The following is a 20,723-nucleotide window of genomic DNA, read 5'->3' as shown; positions in this document are numbered from 1 at the left end:
TCATGAGGTAGAAGGGTCAACACCATTACATGTAGAGACTCAGTAGGTAGAGGGGTCAACACCATTAGAAGTAGAGACTCAGGAGGTAGAGGGGTCAACACCATTAGAAGTAGAGAGACTCGGGGGGTAGAGGGGTCAACACCATTAGAAGTAGAGACTCAGGAGGTAGAGGGGTCAACACCATTAGAAGTAGAGACTCAGGAGGTAGAGGGGTCAACACCATTAGAAGTAGAGACTCAGGAGGTAGAGGGGTCAACACCATTAGAAGTAGAGACTCAGGAGGTAGAGGGGTCAACACCATTAGAAGTAGAGACTCAGGAGGTAGAGGGGTCAACACCATTAGAAGTAGAGACTCAGGAGGTAGAAGGGTCAACACCATTAGAAGGAGAGACTCAGGAGGTAGAAGGGTCAACACCATTAGAAGTAGAGACTCAGGAGGTAGAGGGGTCAACACCATTAGAAGTAGAGACTCAGGAGGTAGAAGGGTCAACACCATTAGAAGTAGAGAGACTCAGGAGGTAGAGGAGTCAACACCATTAGAAGTAGAGAGAATCAGGAGGTAGAGGGGTCAACACCATTAGAAGTAGAGAGACTCAGGAGGTAGAGGGGTCAACAACATTAGAAGTAGAGACTCAGGAGGTAGAGGGGTCAACACCATTAGAAGTAGAGACTCAGGAGGTAGAGGGGTCAACACAATTAGAAGTAGAGACTCAGGAGGTAGAAGGGTCAACGCCATTAGAAGTAGAGACTCAGGAGGTAGAGAGTCAACACCATTAGAAGTAGAGACTCAGTAGGTAGAGGGGTCAACACCATTAGAAGTAGAGGGGTCAACACCATTAGAAGTAGAGACTCAGGAGGTAGAGGGGTCAACACCATTAGAAGTAGAGACTCAGGAGGTAGAGGGGTCAACACCATTAGAAGTAGAGAGACTCAGGAGGTAGAGGGGTCAACACCATTAGAAGTAGAGACTCAGGAGGTAGAGGGGTCAACACCATTAGAAGTAGAGACTCAGGAGGTAGAGGGGTCAACAACGTTAGAAGTAGAGACTCAGGAGGTAGAAGATGAGATGTGTCTGTCTGTTAGGGAGATTCGGGCTATACGTCCTGACTAGCTATGAATGGAAATGTATACATTTTTAATGCATCAAACATCAGTTGGGGAACGTGTCAGTCTGTTTCAGGAAGTAGTTCATTAGATGGACTCAACGCAGCATTTTGAAGTATTTCTGCTAACGCTTCAGATATTGTTACTGGACACCATGTAGATAGTTGGGACTGTTTTTTTTTACCCCTTTTTCTCCCCAATTTCGTAGTATCCAATTGTTGTAGTAGCTACTATCTTGTCTCATTGCTACAACTCCCGTACGGGCTCGGGAGAGACGAAGGTTGAAAGTCATGCGTCCTCCGATACACAACCCAACCAGCCGCACTGCTTCTTAACACAGTGCGCATCAAACCCGGAAGCCAGCCGCACCAATGTGTCGGAGGAAACACAGTGCACCTGGCAACCTTGGTTAGCGCGCACTGCGCCCGGCCCGCCACAGGAGTCGCTGGTGCGGAATGAGACAAGGACATCCCTACCGACCAAGCCCTCCCTAACCCGGACGACGCTAGGCCAATTGTGCGTCGCCCCACAGAGCCTGGGCGCGAACCCAGGGACTCTGATGGCACAGCTGGCGCTGCAGTACAGCACCCTTAACCACTGCGCCACCCGGGAGGCCCTTAGTTGGGACTGTTGATAATTACACAGCAGGAAGCCTGGGACAGGAAACACACAGTATAAAGTAAAGCACCAAATGAACATCATGTTTACATCCTTTAACAGAGTCGGATCCCAAAACCTCTCTGGCCTAATAAGAACCTTGTCTGAAAACCTGACGACTTAAACCATAATGGTAGAGGGACCTGGGGTTCGGTGTGTGTGTGTGTGTGTGTGTCTGACTGACCTGTCGACGCTGATGGCACAGAGGTTGAAGATGGAGGCTGTGCACAGCATCACATCCATGGACATCAGACCGTCACACAGCATCATGTTCAGGGACCACACGCCACCCTGGAACTGAACACAACATACAGCATCACATCCATGGACATCAGACCGTCACACAGCATCATGTTCAGGGACCACACACCACCCTGGGCCTGAACACAACACACAGCATCACATCCATGGACATCAGACCGTCACACAGCATCATGTTCAGGGACCACACGCCACCCTGGAACTGAACACAACATACAGCATCACATCCATGGACATCAGACCGTCACACAGCATCATGTTCAGGGACCACACGCCACCCTGGAACTGAACACAACACACAGCATCATGTTCAGGGACCACACACCACCCTGGGCCTGAACACAACACACAGCATCATGTTCAGGGACCACACACCACCCTGGGCCTGAACACAACACACAGCATCATGTTCAGGGACCACACACCACCCTGGGCCTGAACACAACACACAGCATCATGTTCAGGGACCACACACCACCCTGGGCCTGAACACAACACACAGCATCATGTTCAGGGACCACACACCACCCTGGGCCTGAACACAACACACAGCATCATGTCTATGAAAAACGTGTGGACATTGATTATGTTGATCAGGTGTCAATCTGAGAAACTATTAATCTCAGAAACCATGTGTAGTGCTGCTTCTATCACCTCTGCCTGTCTCTGTCTCCACTGTCTCCATACTCTCCCCTTTCTCTCTCTGTCTGTCTCCATACTCTCCCCTCTCTCTCTCTCTCTTTCTCTCTCTCTCTGTCTCCATACTCTCCCCTTTCTCTCTCTGTCTGTCTCCATACTCTCCCCTCTCTCTCTCTCTCTTTCTCTCTCTCTCTGTCTCCATACTCTCCCCTTTCTCGCTCTCACTGTCTCCATACTCTCCCCTTTCTCTCTCTATGTCTGTCTCCATACTCTCCCCTCTCTCTCTCTCTTTCTCTCTCTCTCTGTCTCCATACTCTCCCCTTTCTCTCTCTCACTGTCTCCATACTCTCCCCTTTCTCTCTCTATGTCTGTCTCCATACTCTCCCCTCTCTCTCTCTCTCTCTCTCTTTCTCTCTGTCTCTATACTCTCCCCTTCCTCTCTCTCTCTTTCTCTCTCTCTCTGCCTCCATACGCTCCCCTTTCTCTCTCTCTCTGTCTCCATACTCTCCCCTTTCTCTCTCTCTCTCTGTCTGTCTCCATAGTCTCCCCTTTCTCTCTCTCTGTCTGTCTCCATACTCTCCCCTTTCTCTCTCTCCCCTTTCTCTCTCTCTTTTCTCTCTCTGTCTGTCTGTCTCCATACTCTCCCCCCTCTCTCTCTCGTTCTCTCTCTCTCTGTCTCCATACTCTCCCCTTTCTCTCTCTCTTCTCTCTCTGTCTGTCTGTCTCCATACTCTCCCCTCTCTCTCTCTCTTTCAATTCAATTCAATTCAAGGGCTTTATTGGCATGGGAAACATGTGTTAACATTCTCTCTCTCTCTGTCTCCATACTCTCCCCTTCCTCTCTCCCCTTTCTCTCTCTCTCTTCCTCTCTCTCTGTCTGTCTCCATACTCTCCCCTTTCTCTCTCTCTCTCTCTCTGTCTCCATACTCTCCCCTTCCTCTCTCCCCTTTCTCTCTCTCTCTCTCTTCCTCTCTCTCTCTCTGTCTCCATACTCTCCCCTTTCTCTCTCTCTGTCTGTCTCCATACTCTCCTCTCGCTCTTTCTCCCTCTCTCTGTCTCCATACTCTCCCCTTTCTCTCTCTCTTCCTCTCTCTCTGTCTGTCTCCATACTCTCCCCTTTCTCTCTCTCACTGTCTCCATACTCTCCCCATTCTCTCTCTCTCTGTCTGTCTCCATACTCTCCCCTTTCGCTCTCTCACTGTCTCCATACTCTCCCCTTTCTCTCTCTCACTGTCTCCATACTCTCCCCATTCTCTCTCTCTGTCTGTCTCCATACTCTCCCCTTCCTCTCTCTCTCTTCCTCTCTCTCTGTCTGTCTCCAAACGCTCCCCTTTCTCTCTCTCTCTTCTCTCTCTGTCTGTCTGTCTCCATACTCTCCCCTCTCTCTCTCTCTGTCTCCATACTCTCCCCTTCCTCTCTCCCCTTTCTCTCTCTCTCTTCCTCTCTCTCTGTCTGTCTCCATACTCTTCCCTTTCTCTCTCTGTCTCCATACTCTCCCCTTTCTCTCTCTCTCTCTTCCTCTCTCTCTCTCTGTCTCCATACTCTCCCCTTTCTCTCTCTCTTCCTCTCTCTCTCTCTGTCTCCATACTCTCCCCTTTCTCTCTCTCTCTCTGTCTGTCTCCATACTCTCCCCTCTCTTTCTCTCTCTGTCTCCATACTCTCCCCTTTCTCTCTCTCTCTCTCTCTCTCTCTCTCTCTCTCTCTCTCTCTCTCTCTCTCTCTCTGTCTGTCTGTCTCCATACTCTCCCCTTTCTCTCTCTCTCTGTCTCCATACTCTCCCCTTTCTCTCTCTCGCTCTCTCTCTCTCTCTCTGTCTCCATACTCTCCCCTTTCTCTCTCTCTCTGTCTGTCTCCATACTCTCCCCCTTCTCTCTCTTTCTCTCTCTGTCTGTCTCCATACTCTACCCTTTCTCTCTCTCTCTCTCTCTCTCTGTCTGTATCCATACTCTCCCCTTTCTCTCTCTCTCTCTGTCTCCATACTCTCTCTCTCTCTCTCTCTCTCTGTCTCCATACTCTCCCCTTTCTCTCTCTCTCGCTGTCTTCTATTGTCCATACTAATGATCAGCCTCTCTTGGCTTATCAATAGTATAATGAAGTTGACTTTCAGCCTGCCCTTCACCATCAGGTGAACAAGCCACAAACTAAAGGCTCAGTAGATTACATATCTGGAACAACTATCCTGTAACGACATGTTAACACTGCCTGGCTCAGTAGATTACCTATCTGGAACAACTCTCCTGTAACGAGCATGTTAACACTCTGCCTGGCTGGCTCAGTAGATTACCTATCTGGAACAACTCTCCTGTAACGAGATAATGGCATCACAATTTAGGAAGACTTAGGCACTGGTCTCTCACAGGCAGACAGACACAGGCATGCCTTAATTCTCTAAGTAAAGAATATTCAGTAGTCAACCACAATAAAGAGAGAGAGAGACAGAGAGAGAGAGAGAGAGACAGACAGACAGACAGACAGACAGACAGACAGACAGACAGACAGACAGACAGACATTCTCTAAGTAAAGACTATTGAGTAGTCAACCACAAGAGAGAGAGAGAGAGAGAGAGAGAGAGAGAGAGAGAGAGAGAGAGAGAGAGAGAGAGAGAGAGAGAGAGAAAGAGAGAGAGAGAGAGAGAGACAGACAGACAGACAGACAGACATCCCTTAATTCTCTAAGTAAAGACTATTTAGTAGTCAACCACAATAGAGAGAGCGAGACAGACAGACAGACACACACACACACACACAGACACACAAACAAACACACACACACACACACACACACACACATGCATACCTGTTCTCAACAATAGACACTACCAATTAATGTTATGTAATATCTCAGTAATTCTCATTTTAACAGCTTTGAGTTAACCCTCTTGATAGATCTGATTCCACTGTTAGTCTGTTGTTGTTGATAGTTTTAATCAAACGAATTGGCCGTAGCCTATAGCATTTCAAGATGACGCAGAAGACGTTGTGCAGTATAAAACGACTGACCTTTCCCAGTTCGATAGTAATTGAGAAATGAACAGGTGAGAGACACAGAGAGAACAAGAGTAGAGAATGGAACGGGATGTTCTTGCCCCCTCTTTAGTAATGAACTTAATGGGTTGGTCTGATGACTCTGATTTGGATGATTAGAGGGTTAAGCCGCTATTATTTACCGGTACTATAATACCGGGCAACTAACTATTAGACAGCTGATATTATGCATGATTATAATTATGGTAATTTAGAGGCGAATAAATAGTATAATTTGATTCATAATCATAACCAATAGCCTAGTCGTCCCCTAGTGAAATAAATTAACTTAAAATAAAACATATATATAGCCTACCAACCGGCCACCACATGACTAAACATGTGAAATAGGCCAAGCAGGTATTATTAATTAACTAAACAACATATCTCAGGTAGGCTAAGGGCTAAAACCTAAGCTACTTACCTCTGCGAACACGAACAGTGGTAGCACCAGCACTGCCAAGAGTAGGTCCGCAACAGCCAAACTCACAATGAAATAGTTTGTTGTAGTTTTTAAAGCTTTTTCCATGTAAACACTAAGACACACAAGCACATTTCCACCGATAATCACAATGATTAGCAATATCCCGAATATAAGAGCTGGAAAGTTGTAGTCTGGAGCCACGGCAGCTGCCACCGGCTGCGTCGTGCTGTTGAATTCGAAATCGGTGAAGTTGTCAGACATTGTCGCCCGGAGATTCTGCGACGCCTTTTCCGTGCGAGAACGGCGTTACTGAAACGAGGTTTCATCTATGCATTATTCCCGGTCGTCCTGCAGCACGCGTGGTCCGGTGTCTGGTCTGTGCTAAAATCGCTAAGTTTCCTCTTCTTGAGTGAGACCCATCCAGGACTGATGTTTTTTTGTTGTTGCAGGAGATCAGCACCAGACCCGCGGAGAGTCGTAGAGGGTACAAATGTTTTCGGAAAGCACTTTCCGATTTCCCAAGAAAATGACTCTCTGAAATTCAAGCAATGCAGTTAGTGTCTCCTTCAAATATGTATAAGCACCCAGACTAATTATATCATAGTTTAAACGTATTTCCTGGACCTCTGCGGTTTAGAACAACTTGCGTGCTTAATAGAGGTGAGGTTGTTTCAGCAGACAAACAGGTTGTGTAGGTAAGCGACCTGAACGGACAAATCAGCGACACAGTTCTATATATCCAACGGCCCAAAGCTGCTTAGATCTGACGGTTGACTTTTGCCCCTCAAGTTGCACGGCACGATGAAGAAGATTCAAAACTTTTTTTTAGAAGACAATCGGACCCTTTTCCGCCTGTTCCAAAAATAAAAAGCGCGTTAAGTGGGACGGAAAGTTTGTGGCTTTCATTGAATTGGCTAAACGAGAGTAGTTCTCTAGCGATTAAACGAGGAATTCCATCAATGACATTTAATCCCGTTGACGACGCGCAGCGCTTAATGCATTCTGCCTGCACGCAGTGAATCGTGTCATTGTTGAGTGGAATGCCGGGCTCCCAGAGAGAGAGAGAGAGAGACAGAGAGAGAGAGACAGATAGAGAGACAGATAGAGAGACAGAGAGAGAGAGACAGACAGACAGACAGACAGAGAGAGAGACAGAGAGAGAGAGAGAGAGAGAGACAGAGACAGAGAGAGAGACAGAGAGAGAGACAGAGAGAGAGAGAGAGAGAGAGAGACAGACAGAGAGAGACAGAGAGAGAGAGAGAGACAGAGATACAGACAGACAGAGAGAGAGACAGAGAGAGAGACAGAGAGAGAGAGAGAGAGAGCACAATTAGGCCCAACCAAATCATGAGAAAACAAAAAGATAATTACTTGACACATTGGAAAGAATTAACAAAAAAACAGAGCAAACTAGAATGCTATTTGGCCCTAAACAGAGAGTACACAGTGGCAGAATACCTGACCACTGTGACTGACCCAAAATTAAGGAAAGCTTTGACTATGTACAGACTCAGTGAGCATAGCCTTGCTATTTCTCTCAGATTACACAGATCCACAAAGAATTCGAAAACAAATCCAATTTTGATAAACTCCCATATCTATTGGGTGAAATACCACAGTGTGACATCACAGCAGCAAGATGTGTGACCTGTTGCCACAAGAAAAGGTCAACCAGTGAAGAACAAACACCATTGTAAATACAACCCATATTTATGCTTATTTATTTTATCTTGTGTCCTTTAACCATTTGTACATTGTTAAAACACTGTATATATATAATATGACATTTGTAATGTCTTTATTGTTTTGAAACTTCTGTATGTGTAATGTTTACTGTTAATTTTTATTGTTTATTTAACTTTATATATTATCTACCTCACTTGCTTTGGCAATGTTAACACATGTTTCCTATGCCAATAAAGCCCTTGAATTGAATTGAATTGAATTGAGAGAGAGACAGAGAGAGAGAGAGAGAGAGAGAGAGAGAGACAGAGAGAGAGAGATAGAGAGACAGAGAGAGAGAGACAGAGAGAGAGAGAGAGAGAGAGACAGAGAAAGATATAGAGAGAAAGAGAGAGAGAGAGAGAGAGAGAGACAGAGAGAGAGAGACAGAGAGAGAGAGACAGAGAGAGAGAGATAGAGAGACAGAGAGAGACAGACAGAGAGAGAGAGAGACAGAGAGAGAGAGAGAGAGAGAGAGAGAGAGATAGAGAGACAGAGAGAGACATACAGAGAGAGAGACATACATAGTCATTGTAAGGTGACAGTCCATGGAAATAGTACTTCTCCATCATTTGTGTGGTTTTCTTCAACACTCCACTTGGGTTGTAGTGAGAATCTGTGTGCCTCTGTCCCAGCTGTTGGTTAGTTTAGGCTTGACTAGTCATTATTCTGCAGTGACAGAGCGTGTCTGCTTTAGTGGCTTGAATACAAATTGAAATGCCTCTTTCAATGAGACAGAATAAAATCTTATTAAGTCCCGTGTGTGTGTGTGTGTGTGTGTGTGTGTGTGTGTGTGTGTGTGAGAGAGAGAGAGAGAGAGGGAAAGAGAGAGAGAGAGAGAGTTAAGAAATGCTTTAAGAAAAGAGAAGCTTTGAACAAAGCGTAGCTTTCTTTATTGTTCAGACTACTTTACTTTCTGTTTGTAATTAAATGTAATTGGATCTCTAATATTCTGCTGGACCTTCAGTGTTCTGTATCTGTAATATTCTGCTGGACCTTCAGTGTTCTGTATCTGTAATATTCTGATGGGCCTTCAGTGTTCTGTATCTGTAATATTCTGATGGGTCTTCAGTGTTCTGGATCTCTAATATTCTGCTGGGCCTTCAGTGTTCTGTATCTGTAATATTCTGATGGGTCTTCAGTGTTCTGTATCTGTAATATTCTGATGGGTCTTCAGTGTTCTGTATCTGTAATATTCTGATGGGTCTTCAGTGTTCTGTATCTGTAATATTCTGATGGGTCTTCAGTGTTCTGTATCTGTAATATTCTGATGGGTCTTCAGTGTTCTGTATCTGTAATATTCTGATGGGTCTTCAGTGTTCTGTATCTGTAATATTCTGATGGGTCTTCAGTGTTCTGTATCTGTAATATTCTGATGGGTCTTCAGTGTTCTGTATCTGTAATATTCTGATGGATCTTCAGTGTTCTGTATCTGTAATATTCTGATGGGTCTTCAGTGTTCTGTATCTGTAATATTCTGATGGGTCTTCAGTGCTCTGTATCTGTAATATTCTGATGGGCCTTCAGTGTTCTGTATCTGTAATATTCTGATGGGTCTTCAGTGTTCTGTATCTGTAATATTCTGATGGATCTTCAGTGTTCTGTATCTGTAATATTCTGATGGGTCTTCAGTGTTCTGTATCTGTAATATTCTGATGGGTCTTCAGTGTTCTGTATCTGTAATATTCTGATGGGTCTTCAGTGTTCTGGATCTGTAATATTCTGATGGGTCTTCAGTGTTCTGTATCTGTAATATTCTGATGGGTCTTCAGTGTTCTGTGTCTGTAATATTCTGATGGGTCTTCAGTGTTCTGGATCTGTAATATTCTGATGGGTCTTCAGTGTTCTGTATCTGTAATATTCTGATGAGCCTTCAGTGTTCTGTATCTGTAATATTCTGATGGGTCTTCAGTGCTCTGTATCTGTAATATTCTGATGGGCCTTCAGTGTTCTGTATCTGTAATATTCTGATGGGTCTTCAGTGTTCTGTATCTGTAATATTCTGATGGATCTTCAGTGTTCTGTATCTGTAATATTCTGATGGGTCTTCAGTGTTCTGTATCTGTAATATTCTGATGGGTCTTCAGTGTTCTGTATCTGTAATATTCTGATGGATCTTCAGTGTTCTGTATCTGTAATATTCTGATGGGCCTTCAGTGTTCTGGAACTCTAAGTACATCACAATGCAGTGTCCAGTCCAGCTGCTTCCTTCAAAGTCCTCCAAATTCACAGGAAGTGCAGTTCTTCAGAAACAAACCACTGATCTGTGAATTGGAGGCCAAATATCTGATAAGCATCTCTCAGTTCTAAATACACCAGCACCTTCAAAATGTAAAAAATAAGCACACACACACACACACACACACACACACACACACACACACACACACACACACACACACACACACACACACACACACACACACACACACACACACACACACACACACACACACACACACACACACACACACACACACACACACACACACACACACACACGGCAACAGAAGTGGATAACTTTTCCCTCTCCTGTTATCCTCATTGAGTCTTAAACATAAAGACAGGTCCTGCATCCCAAATAGCATACTATTCCCTGATTAGTAGGGCTCTGGTCAAAAACTGTGTAAAAAATAGGGAATAGGGTGTCATTTTGGACACTGCCTATAGTGCTGCTGCCTTGCTGTACTGTACCCACGGCATGAATCTGATTAGAATATAACATCCTGGTAATTAGCATTTCCTCAGCTGAGGCCAGAAGCAGAACAACCGTTGGAGGAGAGGGAGCATCTGGTGGTGCCTGATGGAACTGGAGGACAGGCTCACCATGCTGTTGGAACGCAGCGCAGATGTTCACTTCAGAAGGAGAAGAGAGGGAAGACAAGGAAGAAAGAAAGGAGAGAGAGAGAGAGAAAAGAAGAGGAGTAGAGTGATGGTGGTTCTTCAACAGACACGAGCCATGCACTAAGAGACACAGCTGACTGTCTCGGGAGAGGAGGGAGACAACAGACACGAGCCATGCATTAAGAGACACAGCTGACTGTCTCGGGAGAGGAGGGAGACAACAGACACGAGCCATGCACTAAGAGACACAGCTGACTGTCTCGGGAGAGGAGGGAGACAGGGGACACGAGCCATGCACTAAGAGACACAGCTGACTGTCTCGGGAGAGGAGGGAGACAGCAGACACGAGCCATGCACTAAGAGACACAGCTGACTGTCTCGGGAGAGGAGGGAGACAGCAGACACGAGCCATGTACTAAGAGACACAGCTGACTGTCTCGGGAGAGGAGGGAGACAGCAGACACGAGCCATGCACTAAGAGACACAGCTGACTGTCTCGGGAGAGGAGGGAGACAGCAGACACGAGCCATGCACTAAGAGACACAGCTGACTGTCTCGGGAGAGGAGGGAGACAGCAGACACGAGCCATGCACTAAGAGACACAGCTGACTGTCTCGGGAGAGGAGGGAGAGAGGGAGACAGCAGACACGAGCCATGCACTAAGAGACACAGCTGACTGTCTCGGGAGAGGAGGGAGACAGCAAACACGAGCCATGCACTAAGAGACACAGCTGACTGTCTCGGGAGAGGAGGGAGACAGCGGACACGAGCCATGCACTAAGAGACACAGCTGACTGTCTCGGGAGAGGAGGGAGACAGCAGACACGAGCCATGCACTAAGAGACACAGCTGACTGTCTCGGGAGAGGAGGGAGACAGCAGACACGAGCCATGCACTAAGAGACACAGCTGATTGTCTCGGGAAAGGAGGGAGACAGCAGACACGAGCCAGGCACTAAGAGACACAGCTGACTGTCTCGGGAGAGGAGGGAGACAGCAGACACGAGCCATGCACTAAGAGACACAGCTGACTGTCTCGGGAGAGGAGGGAGACAGCAGACACGAGCCAGGCACTAAGAGACACAGCTGACTGTCTCGGGAGAGGAGGGAGACAGCAGACACGAGCCAGGCACTAAGAGACACAGCTGACTGTCTCGGGAGAGGAGGGAGACAGCAGACACGAGCCAGGCACTAAGAGACACAGCTGACTGTCTCGGGAGAGGAGGGAGACAGCAGACACGAGCCAGGCACTAAGAGACACAGCTGACTGTCTCGGGAGAGGAGGGAGACAGCAGACACGAGCCAGGCACTAAGAGACACAGCTGACTGTCTCGGGAGAGGAGGGAGACAGCAGACACGAGCCAGGCACTAAGAGACACAGCTGACTGTCTCGGGAGAGGAGGGAGACAGCAGACACGAGCCAGGCACTAAGAGACACAGCTGACTGTCTCGGGAGAGGAGGGAGACAGCAGACACGAGCCAGGCACTAAGAGACACAGCTGACTGTCTCGGGAGAGGAGGGAGACAGCAGACACGAGCCATGCACTAAGAGACACAGCTGACTGTCTCGGGAGAGGAGGGAGACAGCGGACACGAGCCATGCACTAAGAGACACAGCTGACTGTCTCGGGAGAGGAGGGAGACAGCAGACACGAGCCATGCACTAAGAGACACAGCTGACTGTCTCGGGAGAGGAGGGAGACAGCAGACACGAGCCATGTACTAAGAGACACAGCTGACTGTCTCGGGAGAGGAGGGAGACAGCAGACACGAGCCATGCACTAAGAGACACAGCTGACTGTCTCGGGAGAGGAGGGAGACAGCAGACACGAGCCATGCACTAAGAGACACAGCTGACTGTCTCGGGAGAGGAGGGAGACAGCAGACACGAGCCATGCACTAAGAGACACAGCTGACTGTCTCGGGAGAGGAGGGAGACAGCAGACACGAGCCATGCACTAAGAGACACAGCTGACTGTCTCGGGAGAGAAGGGAGACAGCAGACACGAGCCATGCACTAAGAGACACAGCTGACTGTCTCGGGAGAGGAGGGAGACAACAGACACGAGCCATGCACTAAGAGACACAGCTGACTGTCTCGGGAGAGAAGGGAGACAGCAGACACGAGCCATGCACTAAGAGACACAGCTGACTGTCTCGGGAGAGGAGGGAGACAGCAGACACGAGCCATGCACTAAGAGACACAGCTGACTGTCTCGGGAGAGGAGGGAGACAGCAGACACGAGCCATGCACTAAGAGACACAGCTGACTGTCTCGGGAGAGAAGGGAGACAGCAGACACGAGCCATGCACTAAGAGACACAGCTGACTGTCTCGGGAGAGGAGGGAGACAACAGACACGAGCCATGCACTAAGAGACACAGCTGACTGTCTCGGGAGAGAAGGGAGACAGCAGACACGAGCCATGCACTAAGAGACACAGCTGACTGTCTCGGGAGAGGAGGGAGACAGCAGACACGAGCCATGCACTAAGAGACACAGCTGACTGTCTCGGGAGAGGAGGGAGACAGCAGACACGAGCCATGCATTAAGAGACACAGCTGACTGTCTCGGGAGAGGAGGGAGACAGCAGACACGAGCCATGCACTAAGAGACACAGCTGACTGTCTCGGGAGAGGAGGGAGACAGCAGACACGAGCCATGCACTAAGAGACACAGCTGACTGTCTCGGGAGAGGAGGGAGACAGCAGACACGAGCCATGCACTAAGAGACACAGCTGACTGTCTCGGGAGAGGAGGGAGACAACAGACACGAGCCATGCACTAAGAGACACAGCTGACTGTCTCGGGAGAGAAGGGAGACAGCAGACACGAGCCATGCACTAAGAGACACAGCTGACTGTCTCGGGAGAGGAGGGAGACAGCAGACACGAGCCATGCACTAAGAGACACAGCTGACTGTCTCGGGAGAGGAGGGAGACAGCAGACACGAGCCATGCATTAAGAGACACAGCTGACTGTCTCGGGAGAGGAGGGAGACAGCAGACACGAGCCATGCACTAAGAGACACAGCTGACTGTCTCGGGAGAGGAGGGAGACAGCAGACACGAGCCATGCACTAAGAGACACAGCTGACTGTCTCGGGAGAGGAGGGAGACAGCAGACACGAGCCATGCACTAAGAGACACAGCTGACTGTCTCGGAAGAGGAGGGAAACAGCAGACACGAGCCATGCACTAAGAGACACAGCTGACTGTCTCGGGAGAGGAGGGAGAGAGGGAGACAGCAGACACGAGCCATGCACTAAGAGACACAGCTGACTGTCTCGGGAGAGGAGGGAGACAGCAGACACGAGCCATGCACTAAGAGACACAGCTGACTGTCTCGGGAGAGGAGGGAGACAGCAGACACGAGCCATGCACTAAGAGACACAGCTGACTGTCTCGGGAGAGAAGGGAGACAGCAGACACGAGCCATGCACTAAGAGACACAGCTGACTGTCTCGGGAGAGGAGGGAGACAGCAGACACGAGCCATGCACTAAGAGACACAGCTGACTGTCTCGGGAGAGGAGGGAGACAGCAGACACGAGCCATGCATTAAGAGACACAGCTGAATGTCTCGGGAGAGGAGGGAGACAGCAGACACGAGCCATGCACTAAGAGACACAGCTGACTGTCTCGGGAGAGGAGGGAGACAGCAGACACGAGCCATGCACTAAGAGACACAGCTGACTGTCTCGGGAGAGGAGGGAGACAGCAGACACGAGCCATGCACTAAGAGACACAGCTGACTGTCTCGGAAGAGGAGGGAAACAGCAGACACGAGCCATGCACTAAGAGACACAGCTGACTGTCTCGGGAGAGGAGGGAGAGAGGGAGACAGCAGACAAGAGCCATGCACTAAGAGACACAGCTGACTGTCTCGGGAGAGGAGGGAGACAGCAGACACGAGCCATGCACTAAGAGACACAGCTGACTGTCTCGGGAGAGGAGGGAGACAGCAGACACGAGCCATGCACTAAGAGACACAGCTGACTGTCTCGGGAGAGGAGGGAGACAGGGGACACGAGCCATGCACTAAGAGACACAGCTGACTGTCTCGGGAGAGGAGGGAGACAGCAGACACGAGCCATGCACTAAGAGACACAGCTGACTGTCTCGGGAGAGGAGGGAGAGAGGGATACAGCAGACACGAGCCATGCACTAAGAGACACAGCTGACTGTCTTAGGAGAGGAGGGAGACAGCGGACACAAGCCATGCACTAAGAGACACAGCTGATTGTCTCGGGAAAGGAGGGAGACAGCGGACACGAGCCATGCACTAAGAGACACAGCTGAATGTCTCGAGAGAGGAGGGAGACAGGGGACACGAGCCATGCACTAAGAGACACAGCTGACTGTCTCGGGAGAGGAGGGAGACAGCGGACACGAGCCATGCACTAAGAGACACAGCTGACTGTCTCGGGAGAGGAGGGAGAGAGGGAGACAGCAGACACGAGCCATGCACTAAGAGACACAGCTGACTGTCTCGGGAGAGGAGGGAGACAGCAGACACGAGCCATGCACTAAGAGACCCAGCTGACTGTCTCGGGAGAGGAGGGAGACAACGGACACGAGCCATGCACTAAGAGACACAGCTGACTGTCTCGGGAGAGGAGTGAGACAGCAGACACGAGCCATGCACTAAGAGACACAGCTGACTGTCTCCGGAGGGGAGGGAGAGAGGGAGACAGCAGACACGAGCCATGCACTAAGGGTGACAACTATCACCTGTCAGGCTCTATAAAGATAACTATCACCTGTCAGTCTCTATAAAGACAACTATCACCTGTCAGGCTCTATAAAGACAACTATCACCTGTCAGGCTCTATAAAGATAACTATCACCTGTCAGACTCTATAAAGATAACTATCACCTGTCAGGCTCTATAAAGACAACTATCACCTGTCAGGCTCTATAAAGATAACTATCACCTGTCAGGCTCTATAAAGACAACTATCACCTGTCAGGCTCTATAAAGACAACTATCACCTGTCAGGCTCTATAAAGATAACTATCACCTGTCAGACTCTATAAAGATTATCACCTGTCAGGCTCTATAAAGGATCTCTTTACCTCTGTGTACACAAAGACCTGTCAGGCTGGCTCTGGTCTGAACAGGGCAATCTGTTCCCAAAACCAGCCAATGTTCTCCATGAATGTGTCCCAAATGGCAAAATACTCCCTATACAGTGCACAATAGTGCCTTATTGGCCCTGGTCAAAAATAGTGGACTATATAGGCAGTGGAGTTCTATTTGGGCCATAACCCATACCATACTCTTGGTCAGGTCAGCAACAGACAGGTAAAGGATTTAGTTTGGACCTAGTCTGCAGTGGAGGGCGACCGTGAGGTGAAGGAACCGGAACAACCAAGTGATGTCCCAAATTGGACCCTATTTCTGGTCAAAGTAGTGCACTAATTTATACAGTGACTACGATTCCATTTGGGATGCAACCCAGAGACCAGAGACAGTGTTGGTATCGCTGCTGTTCCCTCATCAACCCCCCACGGTCCTCCCCCACGGTCCTCCCCTTCTGTCTCACCCACAGTCCTCCCCTTCTGTCTCACCCACGATCCTCCCCTACTGTCTCACCCACGGTCCTCCCCTACTGTCTCACCTACGGTCCTCCCCTACTGTCTCCCCCACGGTCCTCCCCTACTGTCTCCCCCACGGTCCCCCCTACTGTCTCACTTACGGTCATCCCCCACTGTCTCCCTCACGGTCCTCCCCTACTGTCTCCCCCACGGTCCTCCCCTACTGTCTCACCCACGGTCCTCCCCCACTGTCTCCCCCACGGTCCTCCCCTACTGTCTCACCTACGGTCCTCCCCCACTGTCTCCCCCACGGTCCTCCCCTACTGTCCCCCCCACGGTCCTCCCCTACTGTCTCCCCCACGGTCCTCCCATACTGTCTCACCCACGGTCCTCCCCCACTGTCTCCCCCACGGTCCTCCCCTTCTGTCTCACCCACGGTCCTCCCCTACTGTCTCACCCACGGTCCTCCCCTACTGTCTCACCTACGGTCCTTCCCTACTGTCTCCCCCACGGTCCTCCCCTACTGTCTCCCCCACGGTCCCCCCTACTGTCTCACTTACGGTCATCCCCCACTGTCTCCCTCACGGTCCTCCCCTACTGTCTCCCCCACGGTCCTCCCCTACTGTCTCCCCCACGGTCCTCCCCCACTGTCTCCCCCACGGTCCTCCCTTACTGTCTCACCTACGGTCCTCCCCCACTGTCTCCCCCACGGTCCTCCCCTACTGTCCCCCCTACGGTCCTCCCCTACTGTTTCCCCACGGTCCTCCCATACTGTCTCACCCACGGTCCTCCCCCACTGTCTCCCCCACGGTCCTCCCCTACTGTCTCACCCACGGTCCTCCCCCACTGTGTCCCCCACGGTCCTCCCCCACTGTCTCACCTACGGTCCTCCCCTACTGTCTCACCCACGGTCCTCCCCCACTGTGTCCCCCACAGTCCTCCCCCACTGTCTCACCTACGGTCCTCCCCACTGTCTCCCCCACGGTCCTCCCCCACTGTCTCCCCCACGGTCCTCCCCCACTGTCTCCCCCACGGTCCTCCCCCACTGTCTCACCCTCGGTCCTCCCCACGGTCCTCCCCTACTCCTCCATGATACCCACCATCCAGACCACTGTCTGGGTTCACAGACACATTCTACAGACGGACTCTGTTTCACCTCACAGTGTTTTCACAGGGATCACAGACACATTCTACAGTAATGTATTGACTTCCTGTAAGTCTCTACTAAGTGACAGAATATTATTTCTATACTGTATGTAGAATCTCCTTTTCCTCAGATGGACCTTGTCTCACCCCATAAGAGTTATCACTGAGGATATACTGTATGTTCAGTAGACTTATAGGATCTCCTTGTCTCACCTCATAAGAGTTATCACTGAGGATATACTGTATGTACAGTAGACTTATAGGATCTCCTTGTCTCACCTCATAAGAGTTTAGTAGATAAGCGTCCTTAGACAACACCAGGCCAGGCAGTGATCCTGTCCCAAACAGGACTCATACATGGCTGACCTAGACAAGCATCCTTAGACAACAACAGGCCAGGCAGTGATCCTGTCCCAAACAGGACTCATACATGGCCGACCTCGTCTAACTCTAACCCTAACCCGGCCCAAGCAGGACTCATACATGGCTGACCTCGTCTAACTCTAACCCTAACCCGTCCCAAACGGGCACTTATACATGGCTGACCTCGTCTAACTCTAACCCTAACCCGGCCCAAGCAGGACTCATACATGGCTGACCTCGTCTAACTCTAACCCTAACCCGGCCCAAGCAGGACTCATACATGGCTGACCTCGTCTAACTCTAACCCTAACCCGGCCCAAGCAGGACTCATACATGGCTGACCTCGTCTAACTCTAACCCTAACCCGGCCCGAACAGGACTCATACATGGCTGGCCTCGTCTAACTCTAACCCTAACCCGTCCCAAGCAGGACTCAGACATGGCTGACCTCGTCTAACTCTAACCCTAACCTGGGGTGAGCCTCCAGCCACTGTAAGCAGCTACTGTAGATTAGTGCAAAGCATTCTGGGAGGGAGTCTTAAGACTGCTGAGGCTCATTTGCTGCTGTTGACACTGTGTTGTCCTGGGCTGTGTACCTCTATACTGGAGCTACGTACTGTATGAGACTGACTGGGACCTGGACCCGGGTTGTTTTTCTACTGTATGAGACTGACCGGGTATGGAACCTGGGCCCGGGTCGTATTTCTACTGTATGAGACTGACTGGGACTGGAACCTGGGCCCGGGTCGTATTCCTACTGTATGAGACTGACTGGGTATAGAACCTGGGCCCGGGTCGTATTTCTACTGTATGAGACTGACTGGGTATGGAACCTGGGCCCGGGTCGTATTTCTACTGTATGAGACTGACCGGGTATGGAACCTGGGCCCGGGTCTTGGGTCTTGTTTTGGGCCTGTAAGGGCAGGGATAATCAAATCCTATCCTGGAAACGGCCTGTCTGAACGTCTCACTGTTTAGATTGTTTACCTTGTCTGATTAAATTGATTGGGCCTGTCAGTGCATGTTGACGGGTTACATAGCAACAGCGGAATCAAATCTCACTCAGAACAGTTATACCCCTAGTGACAGACAAGTGTGGGATAATGGGATGATATTCCTACTGCAATCTATTGTTGTGATTGGTTTGAGTGGGCTAGATTGTTCAGCTAGTCTGTGAGACTGTTCATAGTTCATCGCCCTTCCCATTCCTGCTTTATGTAACTTGAAACTCAAACTATGTTGAGAATGAAAGTGTTGTTTACTGTATCCACAGGCTGTTCTATTCTAACCTCTACTGTGCTGTTCTCTGCTGGTGGTAGTGGTTACTGCAGCCCTGTCTGTCTCACCATGCCACAGCCCTTGGATGGCAAAATGAAGCTTCATTACATATTCACAATGACATCACACCTCCCCAGTCTCCTGGTTACACAGCCCTTACACGAGAGACAATTAAGTATTCTCGATTTCACCTTTTAAAGTGTCAACAGTTTTTACATTTCATTTTAGGTCCAGTGCTTGACTTGGACTGAAATAGGTGGTGGTACTGATTATATATGTAGGTGCAGGACCTCCACAATACTTTTGACCTGATAAGAGGTTCCGGAACTCCACAATACTTTTGACCTGATAAGAGGTTCCGGAACTCCACAATACTTTTGACCTGATAAGAGGTTCCGGAACTCCACAATACTTTTGACCTGATAAGAGGTTCCGGAACTCCACAATACTTTTGACCTGATAAGAGGTTCCGGAACTCCACAATACTTTTGACCTGATAAGAGGTTCCGGAACTCCACAATACTTTTGACCTGATAAGAGGTTCCGGAACTCCACAATACTTTTGACCTGATAAGAGGATCAGGAACTCCACAATACTTTTGACCTGATAAGAGGATCAGGAACTCCACAATACTTTTGACCTGATAAGAGGATCAGGAACTCCACAATACTTTTGACCTGATAAGAGGTTCCGGAACTCCACAATACTTTTGACCTGATAAGAGGTTCCGGAACTCCACAATACTTTTGACCTGATAAGAGGTTCCGGAACTCCACAATACTTTTGACCTGATAAGAGGATCCGGAACTCCACAATACTTTTGACCTGATAAGAGGTTCCGGAACTCCACAATACTTTTGACCTAATAAGAGGTTCCGGAACTCCACAATACTTTTGACCTGATAAGAGGTTCCGGAACTCCACAATACTTTTGACCTGATAAGAGGTTCCGGAACTCCACAATACTTTAGACCTGATAAGAGGTTCCGGAACTCCACAATACTTTTGACCTGATAAGAGGTTCCGGAACTCCACAATACTTTTGACCTGATAAGAGGTTCCGGAACTCCACAATACTTTTGACCTGATAAGAGGTTCCGGAACTCCACAATACTTTTGACCTGATAAGAGGTTCCGGAACTCCACAATACTTTTGACCTGATAAGAGGTGCAGGAACTCCACAATACTTTTGACCTGATAAGAGGTTCCGGAACTCCACAATACTTTTGACCTGATAAGAGGTTCCGGAACTCCACAATACTTTTGACCTGATAAGAGGTTCCGGAACTCCACAATACTTTTGACCTGATAAGAGGTTCCGGAACTCCACAATACTTTTGACCTGATAAGAGGTTCCGGAACTCCACAATACTTTTGACCTGATAAGAGGTTCCGGAACTCCACAATACTTTTGACCTGATAAGAGGTTCCGGAACTCCACAATACTTTTGACCTGATAAGAGGTGCAGGAACTCCACAATACTTTTGACCTGATAAGAGGTGCAGGAACTCCACAATACTTTTGACCTGATAAGAGGTTCCGGAACTCCACAATACTTTTGACCTGATAAGAGGTTCCGGAACTCCACAATACTTTTGACCTGATAAGAGGTTCCGGAACTCCACAATACTTTTGACCTGATAAGAGGTTCCGGAACTCCACAATACTTTTGACCTGATAAGAGGTTCCGGAACTCCACAATACTTTTGACCTGATAAGA

The 20,723-nt window shown here is 49.0% G+C and overlaps 1 protein-coding gene across 2 annotated transcripts in view; it reads right to left on the bottom strand.

Annotated features, from left to right (window-relative positions):
- drd4b (dopamine receptor D4b) overlaps positions 1-7,353 on the bottom strand; it is a 30,857-nt gene extending 23,504 nt beyond the window's left edge. The window contains exons 1-2 of one of the 2 annotated variants that reach the window (XM_036981606.2): positions 6,110-7,353; positions 1,946-2,058 (exon numbers count right to left, since the gene is read on the bottom strand). In XM_036981606.2, coding sequence (XP_036837501.2) covers positions 1,946-2,058; positions 6,110-6,370 — 374 coding nt within the window. In that variant the 5' untranslated portion in view covers positions 6,371-7,353. The remainder of the gene's footprint in view (positions 1-1,945; positions 2,059-6,109) is intronic. The other variant, XM_090223241.1, reaches the window with a different exon arrangement.
- Positions 7,354-20,723: the final 13,370 nt, after the last annotated feature.

This window comes from Oncorhynchus mykiss, chromosome 26 (assembly GCF_057628025.1).
Source record: "Oncorhynchus mykiss isolate SJ-2025 chromosome 26, ASM5762802v1, whole genome shotgun sequence".
NCBI lineage: Eukaryota > Metazoa > Chordata > Actinopteri > Salmoniformes > Salmonidae > Oncorhynchus > Oncorhynchus mykiss.
Note: the sequence above shows the minus strand (reverse complement) of the source record. Positions and strands in the feature narration are given on the sequence as shown.